Source organism: Hyla sarda, chromosome 1 (assembly GCF_029499605.1).
Source record: "Hyla sarda isolate aHylSar1 chromosome 1, aHylSar1.hap1, whole genome shotgun sequence".
Taxonomy (NCBI): domain Eukaryota; kingdom Metazoa; phylum Chordata; class Amphibia; order Anura; family Hylidae; genus Hyla; species Hyla sarda.
The window spans coordinates 187,221,660-187,243,568 of record NC_079189.1 but is presented as its reverse complement, the minus strand read 5'-3'; the positions used below and the strand labels follow the sequence as shown (position 1 = coordinate 187,243,568).

The 21,909-nt window shown below is 44.3% G+C and overlaps 1 protein-coding gene across 11 annotated transcripts in view; it reads left to right on the top strand.

Annotated features, from left to right (window-relative positions):
- Nucleotides 1–21,909, top strand: part of PDE5A (phosphodiesterase 5A) — a 352,640-nt gene that overhangs the window by 211,164 nt on the left and 119,567 nt on the right. For all 11 annotated transcript variants that reach the window (XM_056565902.1, XM_056565920.1, XM_056565896.1 and 8 more), the window contains 2 exons: nucleotides 15,498–15,635; nucleotides 16,907–16,974. In XM_056565902.1, coding sequence (XP_056421877.1) covers nucleotides 15,498–15,635; nucleotides 16,907–16,974 — 206 coding nt within the window. The remainder of the gene's footprint in view (nucleotides 1–15,497; nucleotides 15,636–16,906; nucleotides 16,975–21,909) is intronic.

The window sequence follows — 21,909 nt, the reverse complement described above, 5'->3', positions numbered from 1 at the left end:
CCTATCCAATTGCACTTCTGAAATTCTCCTTGGATTACCGTGGCTTCAACGCCATTCCCCAACCCTTGATTGGTCCACAGGAGAGATCAAGAGCTGGGGTACTTCTTGTTTCAAGGACTGTCTTAAACCGGTTCCCAGTACTCCCTGCCGTGACCCTGTGGTTCCCCCTGTAACCGGTCTCCCTAAGGCTTATATGGACTATGCTGACGTATTTTGCAAAAAACAAGCTGAGACTTTACCTCCTCACAGGCCTTATGACTGTCCTATTGACCTCCTCCCGGGTACTACTCCACCCCGGGGCAGAATTTATCCTCTGTCCGCCCCAGAGACTCTTGCTATGTCTGAATACATCCAGGAAAATTTAAAAAAGGGGTTTATCCGCAAATCCTCCTCTCCTGCCGGAGCTGGATTTTTCTTTGTGTCCAAAAAGGATGGCTCCCTACGTCCTTGCATTGACTACCGCGGACTTAATAAAATCACGGTAAAGAACCGCTACCCCCTACCTCTTATCTCAGAACTCTTTGATCGCCTTCAAGGTGCCCACATCTTTACCAAACTGGACTTAAGAGGTGCTTATAATCTCATCCGCATCAGGGAGGGGGACGAATGGAAAACTGCATTTAACACTAGAGATGGACACTTTGAGTATCTGGTCATGCCCTTTGGCCTGTGCAACGCCCCTGCCGTCTTCCAAGACTTTGTTAATGAAATTTTTCGTGATCTCTTATATTCCTGTGTTGTTGTGTATCTGGACGATATTCTGATTTTTTCTGCCAACTTAGAAGAACACCGCCAGCATGTCCGCATGGTTCTTCAGAGACTTCGAGACAATCAACTTTATGCCAAAATGGAGAAATGTCTGTTTGAATGTCAATCTCTTCCTTTCCTAGGATACTTGGTCTCTGGCCAGGGACTACAAATGGACCCAGATAAACTCTCTGCCGTCTTAGATTGGCCACGCCCCTCCGGACTCCGTGCTATCCAACGTTTTTTGGGGTTCGCCAATTATTACAGACAATTTATTCCACATTTTTCCACTATTGTGGCTCCTATCGTGGCTTTAACCAAGAAGAATGCCAATCCTAAGTCCTGGCCTCCTCAAGCGGAAGACGCATTTAAACGGCTCAAGTCTGCCTTTTCTTCTGCTCCCGTGCTCTCCAGACCTGACCCATCTAAACCCTTCCTATTGGAGGTTGATGCCTCCTCAGTGGGAGCTGGAGCGGTCCTTCTACAAAAAAATTCTTCCAGGCATGCTGTTACTTGTGTTTTTTTTTCTAGGACCTTCTCTCCGGCGGAGAGGAACTACTCCATCGGGGATCGAGAGCTACTGGCCATTAAATTAGCACTTGAGGAATGGAGGCATCTGCTGGAGGGATCAAAATTTCCAGTTATCATTTACACCGATCACAAGAATCTCTCCTATCTCCAGTCTGCCCAACGGCTGAATCCTCGCCAGGCCAGGTGGTCTCTGTTCTTTGCCCGTTTTAATTTTGAAATTCATTTTCGCCCTGCCGACAAGAACATTAGGGCCGATGCTCTCTCTCGTTCCTCGGATGCCTCGGAAGTAGAGCTCTCTCCGCAACACATCATTCCTCCTGACTGCCTGATCTCCACTTCTCCAGCCTCCATCAGGCAAACTCCTCCAGGGAAGACCTTCGTTTCTTCACGCCAACGCCTCGGAATCCTCAAATGGGGTCACTCCTCCCACCTCGCTGGCCATGCGGGCATCAAAAAGTCCTTGCAACTCATCTCTCGTTTCTATTGGTGGCCGACTCTGGAGACGGATGTTGTTGATTTTGTGCGGGCCTGCACTGTCTGTGCCCGAGATAAGACTCCTCGCCAGAAGCCTGCTGGTCTCCTTCATCCTCTGCCTGTCCCCGAACAGCCTTGGTCTCTGATTGGTATGGACTTTATTACAGACTTACCTCCATCCCGTGGCAACACTGTTGTTTGGGTGGTCGTTGATCGATTTTCCAAGATGGCACATTTTATTCCTCTTCCTGGTCTTCCTTCAGCGCCTCAGTTGGCAAAACAATTTTTTGTACACATTTTTCGTCTTCACGGTTTGCCCACGCAGATCGTCTCGGATAGAGGCGTCCAATTCGTGTCAAAATTCTGGAGGGCTCTCTGTAAACAACTCAAGATTAAATTAAACTTCTCTTCTGCTTATCATCCTCAATCCAATGGGCAAGTAGAAAGAATTAACCAGGTCCTGGGTGACTATTTACGGCATTTTGTTTCCTCCCGCCAGGATGACTGGGCAGATCTTCTACCATGGGCCGAATTCTCGTACAACTTCAGAGTCTCTGAATCTTCTTCCAAATCCCCATTTTTCGTGGTGTACGGCCGTCACCCTCTTCCCCCCCTCCCTACTCCCTTGCCCTCTGGTTTGCCCGCTGTGGATGAAGTAACTCGTGATCTTTCCACCATATGGAAAGAGACCCAAAATTCTCTCTTACAGGCTTCATCTCGCATGAAAAAGTTTGCCGATAAGAAAAGAAGAGCTCCCCCCATTTTTTCTCCCGGAGACAAAGTATGGCTCTCCGCTAAATATGTCCGCTTCCGTGTCCCCAGCTACAAATTGGGACCACGCTATCTTGGTCCTTTCAAAGTCTTGTGCCAAATTAATCCTGTCTCTTACAAACTTCTTCTTCCTCCTTCTCTTCGTATTCCTAATGCCTTTCATGTCTCTCTTCTTAAACCACTCATCATCAACCGTTTCTCTCCCAAACTTGTTTCTCCCACTCCTGTTTCCAGTTCTTCTGCCATCTTCTCCGTAAAGGAGATACTGGCCTCCAAGAAGGTCAGAGGGAAAACTTTTTTTTTGGTTGATTGGGAGGGCTGTGGTCCTGAAGAGAGATCCTGGGAACCTGAGGAAAATATCCTAGACAAAAGTCTGGTCCTCAGGTTCTCAGGCTCCAAGAAGAGGGGGAGACCCAAGGGGGGGGGGTACTGTTACGCCGAGCGCTCCGAGTCCCCGCTCCTCCCCGGAGCGCTCGCAACATCCTCGCTACTGCAGCGCCCCGGTCAGATCCACTGACCGGGTGCGCTGCGATACCGCCTCCAGCCGGGATGCGATTCGCGATGCGGGTGGTGCCCGCTCGCGATGCGCACCCCGGCTCCCGTACCTGACTCGCTCTCCGTCGGTCCTGTCCCGGCGCGCGCGGCCCCGCTCCCTAGGGCGCGCGCACGCCGGGTCTCTGCGATTTAAAGGGCCACTGCGCCCCTGATTGGCGCAGTTGTTCTAATTAGTGTGTTCACCTGTGCACTCCCTATGTATACCTCACTTCCCCTGCACTCCCTCGCCGGATCTTGTTGCCATCGTGCCAGTGAAAGCGTTTCCTTGTGTGTTCCTAGCCTGTGTTCCAGACCTCCTGCCGTTGCCCCTGACTACGATCCTTGCTGCCTGCCCCGACCTTCTGCTACGTCCGACCTTGCTCTTGTCTACTCCCTTGTACCGCGCCTATCTTCAGCAGTCAGAGAGGTTGAGCCGTTGCTAGTGGATACGACCTGGTTACTACCGCCGCTGCAAGACCATCCCGCTTTGCAGCGGGCTCTGGTGAATACCAGTAGTAACTTAGAACCGGTCCACTAGCACGGTCCACACCAATCCCTCTCTGGCACAGAGGATCCACCTCCTGCCAGCCGGCATCGTGACAGCTCTGAATGAGAGCAAAATTCCAGGTAAAATAGGCAACCCCACAGGTGCTCTCATCAAAAGGTCAGCTGACCAGCCAGACAGCCAAGCGTAACCCAGCAACAAAATCAAACAAAGAACCTGTCAAAACCTTTTAACCCTATAGGTTCTGACAATAGGGTCCCATGTTCAAAGTGTATTTTAAACTTTAAGCAAACTTCTGATATGACATAGTGACCCTCTGCAATTGTTAAAAGGAAGGTTCTTAGTGCTGTGCTCCGAGATGAGATCGGGGCTGAGTCCGGCTGGGATACAGGAGCACTCCGTTTTCACTGCCCCAGCCAAATCTTGTTCCCGTATTAACAAAACATAGTGTGAATGCCCCCTAAGACTCTGCCCTTATATATTTTCTGGATCCAGCTCAGTGGAATAGTGTGGATGTCTTCAGTCTTCCATCCAGCAAACCCCACACCAGATATGACCCAGACAGAGGCCAAAATGACACACCTGTGGTCCCATTGGTAATGAGGGTCCATGGATCCATTTAATGCATATGCCGGGACTTCTCCTGGCGCTTATGTTAAATGGACATTTTTTTTATCAGTGTGAAAACAGCTTAACTTGACATTTGCACATAGCTTACATTTTCATAAGAGAGTTTGCATATCCTTGGACTTCTCATGTATCTTCCCCAATTGGACTGTTACCAGATAATTGGGTGATTCGTGATCAAAGCACAATTCACACAATTCACACATTTAGTGTATCTGTTCTTTATTTCTTGTCATCCGAGAACCCATATAGCACTGTTTTTACGGATCCCTATGCCTTACAAGGCATATGGATTGGAGTTGTTTTTTATGAAATAACCTTTAATTCCTTCATACATACAGTATCCTGCACATATTTTATGTGCAGGATTTGAAGCTGCAGATTTCAATGTAAATTAAATGAGTGACCACAGCTTCAAATCCTGTGCATCAAATATGCACAGGATACTAAAGGGGTTTTACGGACTTATATGAATAATGACCTTTTTTTCAGGATATGTCATGAATTGTTTATCAGCGGGATTGCAGGTGCAGGCACCTTGCAGTAAGCAATTGATGGACTATCCTGTGGATAGGCCATCAATCATATTAGCCCAGTATATCCCTTTAGTATACCTTTCTAGCTGTTGGAGCTCTGCCCTCCATATACATAGATTTAATAGGTCTATCAGGTCTCCTGTACTATGCTCTCTGACAGTAGGTACAGTAGCATAGAAAATTTCACAGATCTACTTTGTTTTTAAAAGATAACATGCTGTCTGTCAGCAGCTGCCACTAGAGAGAGATGTAATGCATAGTGTTATACATTGAATTTTATTAATACTGTCTTCAGCATGCTTAGCTAGGCAAGTAACCTTGGTCAATGAAGGAAATGTGAAGCTCGATAACATAAAAACTCATCTGATCACTCTTGACATATATTATTAAATAAAGCAACATTTTGATCCTAAATTGACATAATCATAAGAGGTGGAATTTTAATCACATTTGTAATGCCTACAGCTGCTTTACACCTGTCCCTATGGCAGCAGTTTCATGTTAATAGGGACTTTGTTTCTGTTCATATTTATTTTCATACATAACTACTTCTATTTAAGTCACTTTGGATACGATAGAGATGGCAATTTAGATCAACACAATCTACCTATAAGAAGGCCAAACAAAGCAAAAGCACCAAAAGAAAGTGTTTTATTGGGGACATAGAAGCACAATAACTGCATTCAATTTCAGTACAGATAGCACAGCAATGAAGTAAGCTATGAAATGTTTACTGTCCCTTCAAAAAATATTGTAAAGACATGACAAGTTTTTTAATTGTCTGCCTTGAGATTATCTCCTTTATATCTTTATTAAAGCATTTAGTAAATTTTTTTTGAAATCTGCCATGAGAGACAGGATGAGTTATCAGCTCACTGAGGCATCAGGTTACATGCTGCCTCTAGAAGAGAAAGGGGAAGGGAGATGCAGTGAGAGACATGCTCAGGGAAAACTGACAACTAAAAGTGGAGCCTGCTAAGTGGGTACATGCCACATGCAAGTCATATTATGGTCAGAAACACTGCTCAGGCACACACATGACAGTTTGTGATGTATAGCCTATTAGACAGATTGTGTCACAGGGCATCCCTGTTACATGAAACAAAGCGTATTCCTTATTTTCTTTTCCTCTTGTATGTCACATATGTCGCAGCATACTAGGAGTTCTCCACTGGAAGTCAAAATAGATAGAGCTATCTTGTTCCTAATTGTGTTGGCATAGAGGTAGTGCTTACAAGGATCAAAATGCCTTAACAGTAAGTTGCAGACCTACCGAGGATGTGGTGAGGGGTTAAGCGGTTATCCAATGAAAAAAGTCCTGAATTTCAATGGAGCGGTGGTTACACGTGTGCCCTGCCACTCCATTCAGTGTCTACAGGTTTGATGAAGAATACAAGGAGAATGCTCGCTCTTTTCTTCAGCCCCATAGGCATTGAATGGAGCATATGTGTCCACTGCTTTATTCAAGCTCTTCCTTACTGCAGCCTCCATGGAGTCCCTATCCTGTGGAATGGAGGATAAATGTTCCTTGTGAAATGACACTAAAAGTGGGAGAAAGGTATAATTGATTTACGTGTACTACAGTTCCCACCCCCTTCCAAACAAGAATCTCTTTATCAATGTTTGCTTATGTATTCCTTTTTTTAGTTATTTTTTTCTTACAATTTTTTTGCTTATGTGCGACTTATTTATTAACTGGTTTCAGCCTGTTGATAAATTTATTTCACATATACAAATTTTTTTTTGCTTTGGTAGTGGCTTTTTCTGCTCCATGTCTGAGCTGGAGTAAATTTAGTAAGTTTTTTCATGCCATGTGACTTTTTTCCAACTGTCGCACTTGATAAATCCCTGACCACTGCAAGTCAAAAATCACTTTTTTCTTTGGTAAGCAAGATTTTTATTTTTTGCTTAGGACACTGCACATTCAAAAAGTCACAGAAAAAAGAGAATAGTCGCTTTTTTGCAACAATTTTAAGTAAAAAAATCTACTAAATGCTTTGATAAATGTCCCCCTATGTCTATAAACATTTAATGCAATAAAAATTCAGATCTTAGTTCATAGTTCATAAGGTTGAAAAAAGACCAGAGTTCATCAAGTTCAACCTATAACCCTAATAAGTCCCTACTGAGTTGAGCCAGAGGAAGGCAAAAAACCTTCATACTCGAGGTAAAAATTCCTTCCCGACTCCAAATATGGCAATCAGAATAGATCCCTGGATCAGCCTTCTGTCCCTATAGATCTGGAATCCATAACCTGTAATGTTATTATTCTCCAAAAATGCATCCAGACCCCTTTTAAATTATTTTACCAAGTAAACCCTGATGACCTCCTCAGGCAGAGAATTCCACAGTCTCACCGCTTTTACAGTAAGATACAAAGCAAGGAGTACTCCATAGTGCAATAATCCTTTAGTAGGCAATTTCAAGTATACTGGAAGCGCTTACCCGCTAAGTTGTGCAGCAAACAGGCACAACACTCGCAAAGGCATATAGGTAACCAAATGCAGCTGATCCCTCCACCATACAGGTGTATCAAAGAACTCCAGCAGCTTCACCTCTCCATATGGATTATATTCAGGCGCAATAGGACACCAACAATAAAATGATGATCTTGGACACAGTTTATTATTCAAAACAACACGTTTCAACACCAGGACTAGCGTCTTCTGCAGGTTCTTGCTTTTGCAGTAAAGAATCCCCATCTGTGCTGGTGTAGAAACCTTCTTTCCTCAAGACATAGAGGATGCCCCCTTGTTATATATACAGGCCTGGGTATAAATAGATCATGGGAGAGATCTCTGTACAGTCCCCTCATATATTTATACATAGTTATTAGGTCTCCCCTAAGCCTTCTTTTTTTCTAAACTAAATAACCGCAATTCTGATAATCTTTCTGGGTACTTTAGTCCTCCCATTCCCTGTATTACTCTGGTTGCCCGTCTTTGAACCCTCTCCAGCTCCACTATATCTTTCTTGTACACTGGTTCCCAGTACTGTTCCCAGTATTCTACAGGGTGGGCCATTTATATGGATACACCTTAATAAAATGGGAATGGTTGGTGATATTAACTTCCTATTTGTGGCACATTAGTATATGTGAGGGGGGAAACTTTTCAAGATGGGTGGTGACCATGGTGGCCATTTTGAAGTCGGCCATTTTGAATGCAACTTTTGTTTTTTCCATTGGAAGAGGGTCATGTGACACATCCAACTTATTGGGAATTTCACAAGAAAAACAATGATCTGCTTGCTTTTAATGTAATTTTATTCTTTCATGAGTTATTTACAAGTTTCTGACCACTTATAAAATGTGTTCAATGTGCTGCCCATTGTGTTGGATTGTCAATGCAACCCTGTTCTCCCACTCTTCACACACTGATAGCAACACTGCAGGAGAAATGCTAGCAAAGGCTTCCAGTATCCGTAGTTTCAGGTGCTGCAGAATGGGCAAAGCAAAAATTGGAACAGGACTCTCAGTTTATGCAGAAGATTTTGTTTAGTGACGAGGCAAACTTTTATGTGAATAGTGAAGTTAACAAACAAAACCGCTGCTATTGGTCTGACACTAACCCACATTGGATAGATCCCTCCAAGACTGATTTAACACAAAAATTTATGGTATGGTGTGGTATATGTGGTACAAAGATAGTGGGGCCATTCTTCATCAATGGAAACCTCAAGGCCATTGGATATGCGAAATTGCTACATGATGATGTGTTTCCCTCTTTATGCACTGAAGCTGGCACGTTCCCTGAGTTTTTCCAGCAAGATGGTGCACCACCACATTATGTGTGTCAGGTCCGAGCATTCTTAGATGAACAGTTTCCTGGAAAGTGGATTGGTCGTCGTGGGCCAGTTGAATGGCCCCTATGGTCTCCCGATCTGACCCCCTTAGACTTTTATCTTTGGGGTCATCTGAAGGCAATTGTCTATGCTGTGAAGATACGAGATGTGCAGCACCTGAAACTACGGATACTGGAAGCCTGTGCTAGCATTTCTCCTGCGGTGTTGCTATCAGTGTGTTAAGAGTGGGACAAGAGGGTTGCATTGACAATCCAACACAATGGGCAGCACATTGAACACATTTTATAAGTGGTCAGAAACTTGTAAATAATTAATCATGAAAGAATAAAGTTACGTTAAAACCAAGCACATCATTGTTTTTCTTGTGAAATTCCCAATTAGTTTGATGTGTCACATGACCCTCTTCCTATTGAAAAACAAAAGTTGGATTCAAAATGGCCGATTTCAAAATGGCTACCATGGTCACCACACATCTTGAAAAGTTTCCCCCCTCACATATACTAATTTGCCACAAACAGGAAGTTAATATCACCAACCATTCCCATTTTATTACGGTGTATCCATATAAATGGCCCACCCTGTTTGAGTGGTCTGACTAGGGATTTGTACAGCAGTAGAATTATTTCCTTGTTGTGGGCATCTATGCCCCTAGTGATGCACCCCATGATTGTATTTGCCTTGGCAGCAGCTGCCCGACACTGGTCACTACAGCGAAATGTACTGTTTACTAAGACTCCCAAGTCCTTTTCCACGTTAGTCGTCCCAGGTGTCTCCCATTTAATATATAATCCCAGCCCGGATTTTTCCTCCCCATGTGCATTACCTTACATTTATCAGTGTTGAACCTCATCTGCCACTTCTCAGCCCAAACCTCCAACCTATCCAGATCCATTTGTAACAGTGCACTGTCCTCTATAGTATTTACCGCTTTACAGAGTTTAGTATCATCTGCAAAGATTGCTACTTTACTCTTCAACCCCTCTACAAGGTCATTAATGAATATATTTAATAGAATAGGACCCAAGAATGACCCCTGTGGTACCCCACTAGTAATAATCACCCAATCAGAATAAGTACAAATTAATAACCACCCTCTGTTTCCTTTCACTGAGCCAGTTATTTACCCATTTCCACACATTCTCTCCCAGCCCAATCCCTCTCATTTTATGAACTGTTATCAAATGCTTTGGAAAAATCCAGATATACAACATCCAGCGATTCCCCCCTGGTCTAGTCTGGAGCTCACCTCCTCATAAAAGCTGATCATGTTAATTTGACAGGACCTCATAAAGCCATGCTGATATGGAGTCATACATTTATTTTCATTAGATACTCCAAAATAGCATCTCTTAGAAAACGCTCAAACAATTTACATACAATGGAGGGTAAACTAAAAGGCCTATAATTCCCAGGGTCACCTTTTTACCCCTTTTTAAATATTGGCACCACATTTGCCATGCACCAGTCCTGGGGAACAGTTCCTGTTACTATAGAGTCCCTGAATATTAAAAATAGGGGTCTGTCTACATTACCTAATTCCTTTAGAACACGGGGGTGTAGGTGGCACTGTACTTCCTGGGTTAGACAGGTGACCTGTACTGGGGAGTTTACCTTATCTTGCTGTATTTCACCTGGCATTTCATTTTCCTTGGTGAATACAGTGGAAAATAATTTGTTTAATATATTTGCTTTTTTCCTGATAGTTTTTTAAAGGGCCAACACTTAATTTTTACCCTTTTTGCTATTTATATACTCCGCTCCCTTTCTGTAACGTGGGGCCATGGCATCTTCATAGCGGGTCGGGCCTGGCCTCTAACAACAGCAGGGACCTGTGGTTAATAGCGGTGCCACGCTATTAACCCTTTAGACGTGGTGTTCAAAGTTGATCCTGGTGTCTGAAGTGAAAATAAACTACCCCCCCCCCCCCCCCCCGCTAACTCAGTGGGCTGTTCGGGACTGCCGCAGCAAAATCATGGCATACTGAACAGCTGGAGGACACAAGGAGGGTGCGATCCAGGCATGAGCACTCAAGCGGCAGAATCATTGATCAATGTTATTCTATGGGATAACAATGATCAATGTAAAATATCAGTGTGTGCAGTGTTATAGCCCCCTATAGGGGCTATAACATTGCAAAATAAAAAGTGAAAAAAAAAAGTTAATAAAGATCATTTAACCCCTCCCCTAATAAAAGTTTGAATCACCCCCCTTTTCCCATTTAAAATAAAACAGTATAAATAAAAATAAACATATGTGGTATCGCCGCGTGAAGACATGTCCGAATTATAAACATATATCGTTAATTAAACCACACGGTCAATTGCGTACTCGGCAAAAAATTCCAAAGTCCAACGGAAGCCCCCAAAAGTTACAAAATGGTGTTTTTTCTTCAATTTTGTCGCACATTGATTTTTTTCCATTTCGACACAGATTTTTGGGTAAAATGACTGTCAATACAAAGTAGAATTGGTGGTGCAAAAATAAGCTGTCATGGATTTTTAGGAGTAAAATTGAAAGGATTATGATTATGAGGTAAGGAGGAAAAAGTGAAAGTGCAAAAAAAAACGGATCCTTAAGGGGGTTAATGCTTCTTCACTGCCATCCTGTTTTAGTAGTTTAAATACTTTATTTTTGTCGTTTATTGCCCCCTTAACATTTTTATTCATCCATATTGGGTTTATTTTATTTCTGACCCTTTTATTCCCATAAGGTATATATATACCTGTTAGTGTGAGAATTTAAGATATTTTTAAAAGTCTCCCATTTAGTGTCAGTATTCTTGTTTTTGAGGACATTATCCCAATTTATATTGATAAGGGCTTTAATGAGTTGATCAAACTTTGCCTTCCTAAAGTTCATTGTTTTTGTGGCCCCTCGAGAGATTCCCTTATTGAAGAACAAGTTATAATGTATTATATTATGATCACTATTTCCTAGGTGTCCTTCTACTTGCAAATTAGTTACTCTGTCAGGTCTGTTGGTTAATATTAAGTCTAGTAGGGCGCCCCCTCTGGCCGGGCCCTGCACCATTTCGGACAGATAATTGTCTTTAGCTATAGTCAGAAACCTGTTTCATTTATGAGATTCACAGGTCTCAGTCTCCCAGTTTATATCAGGATAATTAAAGTCCCCCATTATTATCACCTCATTCTGATTTGCTTCCTTGTTTATTTGCCTCAGTAATTGATCTTCTGCCTCTTCCATTATGTTTGGTAACTTATAGCAAACCCCTATCAGAATTTTTATCTCCATATATTTCTACCCATAATGACTCCACATTATCGTTTCCCTCCCATATATCCTCCCGCAGTACTGCCTTCAGACTCAATTTCACATAAAGATAAACTCCTCCCCCTTTCTGTTTTGTCCAATCCTTCCTGAATAGACTATAACCCTGTATGTTGATCGCCCAGTCACAGCTATCGTCCAAGTCTCTGTTATACCCGCTATGTCATAGTTTCCCTCAACCGCTCCAATTCGTCAGTTTTATTGGACAGACTTCTTGCATTAGTCAACATGCAATTCAATCCCTATTAACTATTCTAACCCCTCCTTCCGTTCCACCCCCAGGTACATTAATGAGTCCCCCCTCTATATCTACACTATCTTCCCCCTCAACGTTGTAAGTTCCCTCCCCCTCCAGTCCCCATTTTAAACACTCCTCCACCCTTTAAGGTATCTTCTCCCCAAGCACAGCTGCACCCTCCCCATTGAGGTCCAGCCCGTCCCTACGGTAGAGCCGGTATCTCCATAAACTCAAACCCCTCGTTCCTACACCAGCTTCTGAGCCACTTGTTTACCTCCCTAATCTCCCGCTGCCTCTCTAGTGTGGCTCGTGGTACAGGTAATATTTCAGAAAATATTACCTTGGAGGTCCTTGCCTTAGGCTTGAGGCCTAAGTCCCTGAAATCATTTTTAAGGACATTCCACCTACCTTTTACTTTGTCATTGGTGCCAGTATGTACCGTATTTATCGGCGTATAACACGCACTTTTTAGGCTAAAATTTTTTAGCCTAAAGTCTATGTGCGTGTTATACGCCGATACCCCCCCAGGAAAGGCAGGGGGAGAGAGGCCGTCGCTGCCCGCTTCTCTCCCCCTGCCTTTCCTGGGGTCTAGAGCGCTGCTGTCGGCCCTTTTCACCCCCTGGTTATCGGCGCCGCTGCCCGTTCTGTCCCCCTGACTATCGGTGCCGGCGCCGATAGCCAGGGGGAGAGAAGCGTCGCCGACAGCCAGGAGGAGAGAAGGGGCAGCGGCACCCATTGCCGGCGCCGCTGCCCCGTTGCCTCCCCCCATCCCCGGTGGCATAATTACCTGAGTCGGGTCCGCGCTGCTCCAGGCCTCCGTCGTTGCTATGCGCTGAACGGCGCGGCGCATGACGTCAGAGCGCCGCGCCGTGCATAGAAACGACGCCGGTCCCCAGCGTCGTTGCTATGCACGGCGCGGCGCTCTGACGTCATGCGCCGCACCGTTCAGCGCATAGCAACGACGGAGGCCTGGAGCAGCGGAGCAGCGCGGACCCGAGCAGCGCGGACCCGACTCAGGCCTGGAGCAGCGCGGACCCGACTCAGGTAATTATGCCACCGGGGATGGGGGGAGGCAACGGGGCAGCGGCGCCGGCAATGGGTGCCGCTGCCCCTTCTCTCCCCCTGGCTGTCGGCGCCGCTTCTCTCCCCCTGGCTATCGGCGCCGGCACCGATAGTCAGGGGGACAGAACGGGCAGCGGCGCCGATAACCAGGGGGTGAGAAGGGCCGACAGCAGCGCTCTAGACCCCAGGAAAAGCAGGGGGAGAGAAGCGGGCAGCGACGGCCTCTCTCCCCCTGCCTTTCCTGGGGGTATATCGGGGTATACACGCGCACACATACACCCTCATTTTTTCATGGATATTTGGGTAAAAAACTTTTTTTACCCAAATATCCTTGGTAAAATGAGGGTGCGTGTTATAGGCCGGTGCGTGGTATACCCCGATAAATACGGTACCTTGACTGCTGGGTCCTCTCCAGCCCTACCCAGCAACCTGTCAACCCGATCCGCGATGTGCCGAACTCGAGCACCAGGAAGACAACACGCTGTTCGGCAATCCCGGTCTTTTGTGACAGATCGTCTGTCTCCCTCATAATTGAGTCCCCCACTACAAGTACCTGTCTGGCCTGCCCTCCACTCCTCCCTCCCTCCTTACTGGAGCAGACACCCCCCTGGTGGTCAGAGTACTGCTCCAGTACTGCTAGCTCTGAAGTGGCATCCCCCTCATCTGCCAACCGGACAAACTTGTTGGGGTGTGCCAGATCAGGACACTTTTCCCTCTACCCCATTTTCTAACTGTAATCCAGCTAGCTGCCTGACTGTCCTGCACCTCTGTCCCACTATCCTCACTCACCTCTACCTCAGTGAGCAAGAGACTCCTCTCCAATTTGTCAATGCATCTCAGTGTTGCCAGTTGCTCCTCTAGATCCAGAATGTGGGCTTCCAAATAAACAACTCGCACACATCTTGCACAACAATATGCCCCCTCAAACTGCTGTTGAAGGATTGCATACATTGTGCAAGATGCACACTGGTCTGCGTTTTCCAACATGGAGGCGATTCTAGATTTGGGGATTGCAAAAATTTACAGTAAAAATTTACAATTTCAATTAAACTCCCTGAATTTTTAGTCCCTTAACCGCCTGGGGGACGGAGGGTTTTTCCGTTTTTGCACTCCTTACCTTTTAAAAATCATAACCCTTTCAATTTTACACCTAAAAATCCATATGTTGCTTATTTTTTGCGCCACCAATTCTACTTTGTAATGACATCAGTCATTTCACCCAAAAATCTACGGCGAAACGGAAAAAAAATCATTGTGCGACAAAATTGAAGAAAAAACGCCATTTTGTAACTTTTGGGGGCTTCTGTTTCTACGCAGTAAATTTTTCGGTAAAAATGACACCTTATCTTTATTCTGTAGGTTCATACAATTAAAATGATACCCTACTTATATAGGTTATATAATATATATAATATTGATTTTGTCGCACTTCTGGAAAAAATCATAACTACATGCAGGAAAATGTATACGTTTAAAATGATCATTTACTGACCCCTATAACTTTTTTATTTTTCCGCGTACGGAGCGGTATTAGGTCTCATTTTTTGCACCATGATCTAAGGTTTTATCTGTACCATTTTTGTATTGATTGGACTTTTTGATGTATTTTTAATAAAAACCAAAAATACGCTATTTTGTACTTTGGAATTTTTTTGCGCATGCGCCATTAACTGTGCGATTTAATTAACTATATATTTTTATAACTCCGACATTTCCGCACACGGCGACACATTATTTTTATTTACACTGTTTTTTTGTTTTGTTTTAATGGGAAAGGGGTGGTGATTCAAACTTATATTAGTGAAGGGGTTAAATGATCTTTATTAAAAAAAAAAAATTTCACTTCTTTTTTGCAATGTTATAGCCCCCATAGGGGGCTATAACACTGCACACAATGATCTTTTACATTGATCAATGGTTTCTCATAGGAAATCATTGGTCGATGATTCTGCCACTTGACTGCTCATGCCTGGATCTCAGGCACTGAGCAGTCATTTGGCAATTGGACACCAGGAGGCAGGTAAGGGGACCCTCCTCGTGTCTTACAGCTGTTCGAGATGCCGCGATCTTGCCGCGACGATCCCGAACAGCCCCCTGAGCTATCCAGCATTATTTTAGTTTCACTTTAGACACGGCGATCAACTTTGAACGCCGCGTCTAAAGAGTTAATTGCGTGCAGCACCGTGATCAGTGCCGCACGCGATTAGCCATGGCGTGGCCTCGTGTTATAGAAAGGGAGTTGGCGAAGGGCGTACAGGTACGCCCTTCATCCCCAACAGGTTATTTTAAGTCCCTCACACTTTTATACTCACTTGTTTTTGTTTTGATTTTACACCGTGTGACCATAGCCTAATAATGTCTTTTTTAATTGACATTGTAGGTTCTCCTTGATCTTGCAACATTAATTTTTGAAGAGCAACAGTCATTGGAGGTTATCTTAAAGAAGATTGCAGCAACTATTCTGTCCTTTATGCAAGCTCAGAGATGTACAATCTTCATTGTGGATGAGGACTGTCCCGTGAGTAAACAGTATGGAATTAACTGGTTTTTTTTTTTTTTTTTTTAATGTTATGGGATTAATAACTTTTTTAACACTGTAACATCTTTGGTTTGTGTTCTTTAACCTTTATTGATTCCTATTTAGTATTATTACAATAATGTTCTTTTTACAATGACCTTGCAAGGGTTATCCAGGAATAGAAACACAAAGATAATTTCTTTCAAAAACAGCTCCACGTCTGTCCCCAGGTTCTGTGTGGTATTACAACTTGGCTCCATTCACTTCAATGAAACTGAGATTCAGAACCACACCCAACCTGGAGTCAGATTGAGCGTTTTTTGAAAGAAATTAGCTCTGTTTTTCTATTCCTGGATAACCCCTTTGTTATACTGGTTGAGATGCTATTTAGATAGTACCCAGAATACATGAATCACAGGTCAACAGTTGATTGTATGAACAATTACAACATCATAATTTGCTCCTAGCTAATACTGGACCCAACTAGAGATAAGTTAAACATAGAGGAATCTGTTGCCACATGGAAACATGCTAAATATAGACTACTTGGAGAAACAAAATTGGATTGACTCACAATCCTTGACCACAGTAAGTCACTTCCTGATCGACTTTTATGTCTCTTCAGCAACACTTTTCCCTGAAACTTTAAATGCTGTGTCACTGAATATCACTATTGCATTAGTCTTGTGTTAAAATCCTATATCTAAAGTCTACTTTTAATTTCCGACCACCAGAACGGCAACCTTGGAACGCTCCGGCTCTGCCAACCATAACACATTCCCACCTAAGCCAGTGATTGGCAGAGCGGGCCTTCACTCCCCAGACTACCTTGTCTCGGAAAGCGAGGGACGGATAGATCCGAAGTAGGGGACAGGCGCCGTTCTGGAGTTTATAGGGGTGCCAGTGGTCGGAACCCCTCTCCCACCTCGTCAATACTTATTCCCCTTTGATAACCCCTTTAAATCATGTCATTAAAATAAAACTGTCCTGTAAAGAAAAAAAAGTTATTGCTTCTGCCATGGTTGAGAGATGAAAAAATTGCAGCCCCAACTGTCTTCAGTGTCAAGGGGTTAAGCCAGGTAGGATTTATATACAGTTTAGGATAGTCTTAAACTCATAAAAAGGCCTCTACGCAAACAATGTTATGTAAAATACAAAAGTGTAATAAGCAATTATATACTTTATATATTATCGAGTTGATGTGTTTTTTCCTGTGTAAAACTGGCATAACCAATATGTAAGGTATTATTTTGAATATTTATTTTTGACAGGATACCTTTTCCAGTGTTTTTCATATGGAGTCAGATGAGCTACAAGAATTTGCAGATGCTATAAAAAGGTAAATAAAAGCAATCATAACTTAATTATAGTAAACAATACAATGCCTATACAACTTAGCATTAAAAAGTTTTGTGCAAAATGGACCTATGGCCTATCCTGACTTGTCTGTTTTAGTTAATTGCAGATTTTTGGTCACTTCATATAGTAGAAAAGATTAACAATAATAAGCGATCAAAAGGTCCCATTAAAACACAAAAAGTTATACTAACAAAAACTACAGATCACGGCGCAAATAGGGAGTCCTCATAAAGCCATATATACAGGAAAGTGAAAATGTTAAAGGGGTCAGAAGAGCACAATTTTAACCTGTTAAGGACAAAAGGCGTACAGGTACGCCCTTTTATCCTGGTACTTAAAGGGATACTCCGCTGCACATATCTTATCCCCTAGCCAAAGGATAGGGAATAAGATGTTAGATTGCGAGGGTCCCGCCGCTGGGGTCCCCCGTGATCTCTGCACCAGCACCCCTGTCATTTGGGTCACGGAGCAAATGCTGATGACTGGCGATGCAGGCCACCATGCCCCCTCCATTCATGTCTATGGGAGGAGGCGTGATGGCTCTGTACTAGCCATCTTGCCCCCTCCCATAGACATGAATGGAGGAGGCGTGGCATGACATCACGAACGCAGAAGCTGCAAGCATACCTGTATGCCCCGAATCCTTAAGCGGCTATGAAGCGAGCACAGGAGCTACACTCATTTCAGAGCAGTGAGTGTCGGCTACTATCAGTAGGAGTGGAGGAGGGCCCCCTTACCTGCCTCCTGCTGCCGATCCAATGATGTAGCCTGGGCTTAGCCAGGCTATATCAGTGGATTGCCAAGGCATAGCATTATACTGTAATGCAATCTAATGATTGCATATAAAGGTAAAAGTGTAAAATAAAATAAAAATTTAAAAACAAAAACAAAAATCACCCTTAAAGGGGTATTCCAGGACAAAACTTTTTTATATATATATCAACTGGCTCCAGAAAGTTAAACAGATTTGTAAATTACTTCTATTAAAAAATCTTAATCCTTTCAGTACTTATGAGCTTCTAAAGTTAAGGTTGTTCTTTTCTGTCTAAATCCTCTCTGATGACACCTGTCTCGGGAAACGCCCAGTTTAGAAGAGGTTTGCTAGGAGCATGTTGCTCCGTTCTGCCCGCCATTCCACAGAGATCTGGCGAGCAGGACGGAGCCCCGTGCTGCCCACCATCCCCTCATTGTAAAAAAAAAGTGCCCCTTGCCCCCTTTCTGTGGCCCCTTGGCACAGAAATCCCCCAGGGTTAGCTTTTTTTTTTTTTGTGGTAAAGGCACTTTTTTCGGTTAACGCATATTTTTTTTTTTGCACCCATAGGTGGTCCGTGCCACCAGTAGCAGGCGTGTACTGTGTGGACGGACTGTACCTGTGTGTGCAGCCTGTCCCACCGCTGTCAGTGATTTATCACTGATCAGCGTTTTTTGGGGGGGTTCAGGCGGGTGCATTCTTTCGGGGTTAAGCGTTTTTTTATTTTATTTTTCGGGTTTTTTGTGTGGGGGTCTGTGTACAAGCCACCAGCCACTGTTCTGGGCTGTGTGACCGGACCCCCCACGGACTTCTGCGTTCCCTGCTGCCACAAGCGCTAATCAGTGCGCACACCACTGATTAGATAAACGCTTATTTTTTGGCGCAGGGCTTTTTTGCGCTAGAAGTCCCTTTTTTTTTTTTTCTGTTAGGGCGGGTTAGTTTAGTTAGGTTAGGTTAGGGAGGGTTAGGGCGGGTTAGGGAGGTAGTCTTGCACCACACCACACACAGCACATACACCAATAAAGTTTTCCCCCCCACACACACACACACCTGTATCCCCAATAGAGTAGGGAAATGGCCCCCAGAGCGTTTTCGGCGGAGGAGGCATATTCCATAATTGCCTCCGACACCAAGAGCGGCTCAGAGGACGATGAAGACCCCACCTTCCTTATTTCATCGTCCTCCTCATCATCTAGTTCTGATGATGAGCCACAAGGCGGGGGAGACGCCGCCATGTGGCGCCGCAAACCTCCTCTTTCCTTGACCCTGTTCCCCATGCTAGTATGAGTCCCCCTGGCGCTCATACTAGTGAAGCCCCCCTGCCAAGGTCACTGGTACCTCGTACTGGAGAACTTGTCTGGGCTGAGCCAGCTGACCACAAGCCCGTGATTCCTGAGTTTGTTGGCGACTCAGGAATCAAGATTAACATCGCCGGGTTCACTGAAAAGGACTTTTTCGGTCATTTTTTCAGTGACGACTTTGTTAATCTAATGGTTACACAGACGAATCTGTATGCCCAACAGTTCGTCGCCGCTAACCCGGGCTCACTTTTAGCTAGACCCGGCGGCTGGACTCCAGTCGATGCAGCCGAAATGAGGACCTTTTGGGGCCTTGCGCTGCATATGGGTCTAGTTAAAAAGCCCAGTGTCAGGCAATATTGGAGTGGGGACACTTTCTACCATACCCCGCTCTACAATATGGCCATGACACGTCCCCGGTTCGAGGCCATTCGGAGATGTTTGCATTATGCTGATAATGTGGCATGTCCCCCCCGAACTGATCCCGCGTATGACTGCCTGTATAAAATCAGGCCGGTCATCAATCACTTCGGGGCCAGATTTTGGGAGGCCTATGTCCCTGGAAGGGAGGTCGCTATTGATGAGTCTCTCATCAGCTTTAAGGGGAGACTCAGCTTCCGGCAATGCATCCCTACCAAGCGAGCGCGGTATGGCGTGAAGATGTATAAACTTTGCAAGAGTACCTCAGGGTACACTTGCAAGTTTATGGTGTATGAGGGACAAGATTCCCGCATTGAACCCCCAGATTGTTACCCCACTCTGGGTGTTAGCGGCAAAATCGTTTGGGGCCTTTTGCACGCATTGCTAGATAAAGGTTACCACCTTTACATGGATAACTTTTATATTAGTATCCCTCTCTTCACATCCCTCGCCGCCAGATCCACGGTCGCTTGTGGGACAGTCCGGAAGAATCAAAGAGGTCTTCCTTCCTATCCCCTGCAGACTCCTATCCACCGGGGTGAGTCCCGTGCCTTTTCCCATGAGAACCTGTTGTTGGTCCGGTATAAGGACGAGAGGGATGTCCTTATGCTCACCACTATTCATGGGAACGGCAGCACCCCTGTCCCTGTGCGAGGTACCGTGGGACCGGTCCTCAAGCCCAATTGTATTCTGGACTACAATCGGTATATGGGGGGAGTTGATCTTTCTGATCAAGTCCTCAAACCATATAACGCCATGCAGAAAACAAAGGTATGGTACTAAAAAGTTGCGGTCTACACGGTACAGGTTGCCATGTACAACGCTTTTGTACTGTACAAGTACGCTGGCAACACAGGTACATACCTGCAGTTCCAAGAGGAAGTTCTAAAGGCACTCATCTATGGTGACCGCCAAAGAGCGGGTCAGAGCACCTCTGGAATTGTGGGCGCCAAATTTTATACCAAACCCCTCACCCCCCCCCCCCCCCCCAAAAAAAAATTAAAAAATGTTTTTCCTAATACCCCCAATATCTTTTTTATTTTTCCCCCCTAAAAAATGGGTCATGGGACACAGTCAACATCATTGGAGGTTTGCAGTTGCCACAAATGCGCAACGCTCTCTCTCCCCACCTGAGCGGGTTGCGCATTTGAGGTAACAGAATAGGGACGGCCCCACACATCCCCTTCCCAGAATGATGATTCAGAGTATAGGGTTTGGGGCGGGCATTCTTTTTACTTTTGGCTGTACTCTGGGTCATCATTCTGGGAAAATAATTGGCATATCAGTACTAAAATTGCAATTTTCTTCCCCCCATAGTACACTTCATCCATTCCTGGAAAATAAATTTAGGGAACACCCGTCTGTTCCAAATCTCCACTTCACCCTATACACCTTCCCTAGGGGATGTACTGTTTGTAATAGGCTCACATATGGGTGTTCATTTCTTGTATTTTCCTCTGAATTTATGTAACTGTTAGGTCCGTAACAAACATACGCTTCAAATGCGAAGAGTTCTTGCTGAGCTCTGTCGTATTTCCAGGCGACAATTCGGAGTCACATGTTAGTTGTTCCCAGAAAAATGAAACAGAGCATAGGTTGAAAATTGCAATTTTCAAAAGCTACCCTTCATCCATTCCTGGAAAATAAATGTAGGAAACACCTGTGCGTTCAAAATGTCCTCTTTACCCCTATACCCATTCCTCAGGGTTGGTACTTTCTGTAATAGTGTCACATGTGGGTGTTTCATTTTTGTATTTTCCTCGGAATGTATGTAACCGTCAGCTACTGATATGCCATAGGCCACAAATACTAAGTGACCTCTATGACTTCTGAGCCTTGTTGTGCGCCTGCACAGCATGTTACCCCATATGTGGATGTATTTTTATAGTCAGGGGGAAAAGCCCTCCAAAATTTGTAACCCAATTTCTCATATTACCCCTTGTGAAAATGTTAAAAATTGGGTAACCCCAGCATTTTACTGTAAAAAAATAAAATTTTTAAATTTATGGCCCACTTTTCAAAAAACCTGTGAGGTGTTATTTCCCACTGTACCCCTTGTTACGTTCATTGAGGGGTTTAGTTTCTAAAATGGTGTCACATGTGTTTTTTTTTTTTTTGCTGTTGGGGTCTTTATAAATGCACATGACCCCCGACTTCAATTTCAACAAAATTTTCACTCCTTCTATTCTGATTATTGCAGTGTGTCCACAGAGCAATTTACATCCACATATGGGGTATTTTTTTTCTCAGACAAAATTGTTCTAAAAATTTTGAGGGCCTTTTGCCCTATTACCCAATGTGAAAATGAAACATTTTCACTTTTATGGCCCACTGTTCAAAAAACCTGTGAGGTGTAAGTACTCACTGTAACACGGTTACGTTCCCCGAGGGGTCTAGTTTCCAAAATGTAATGCCATGTGGGTGTTTTTTTTTTTGCTGTCCTGGC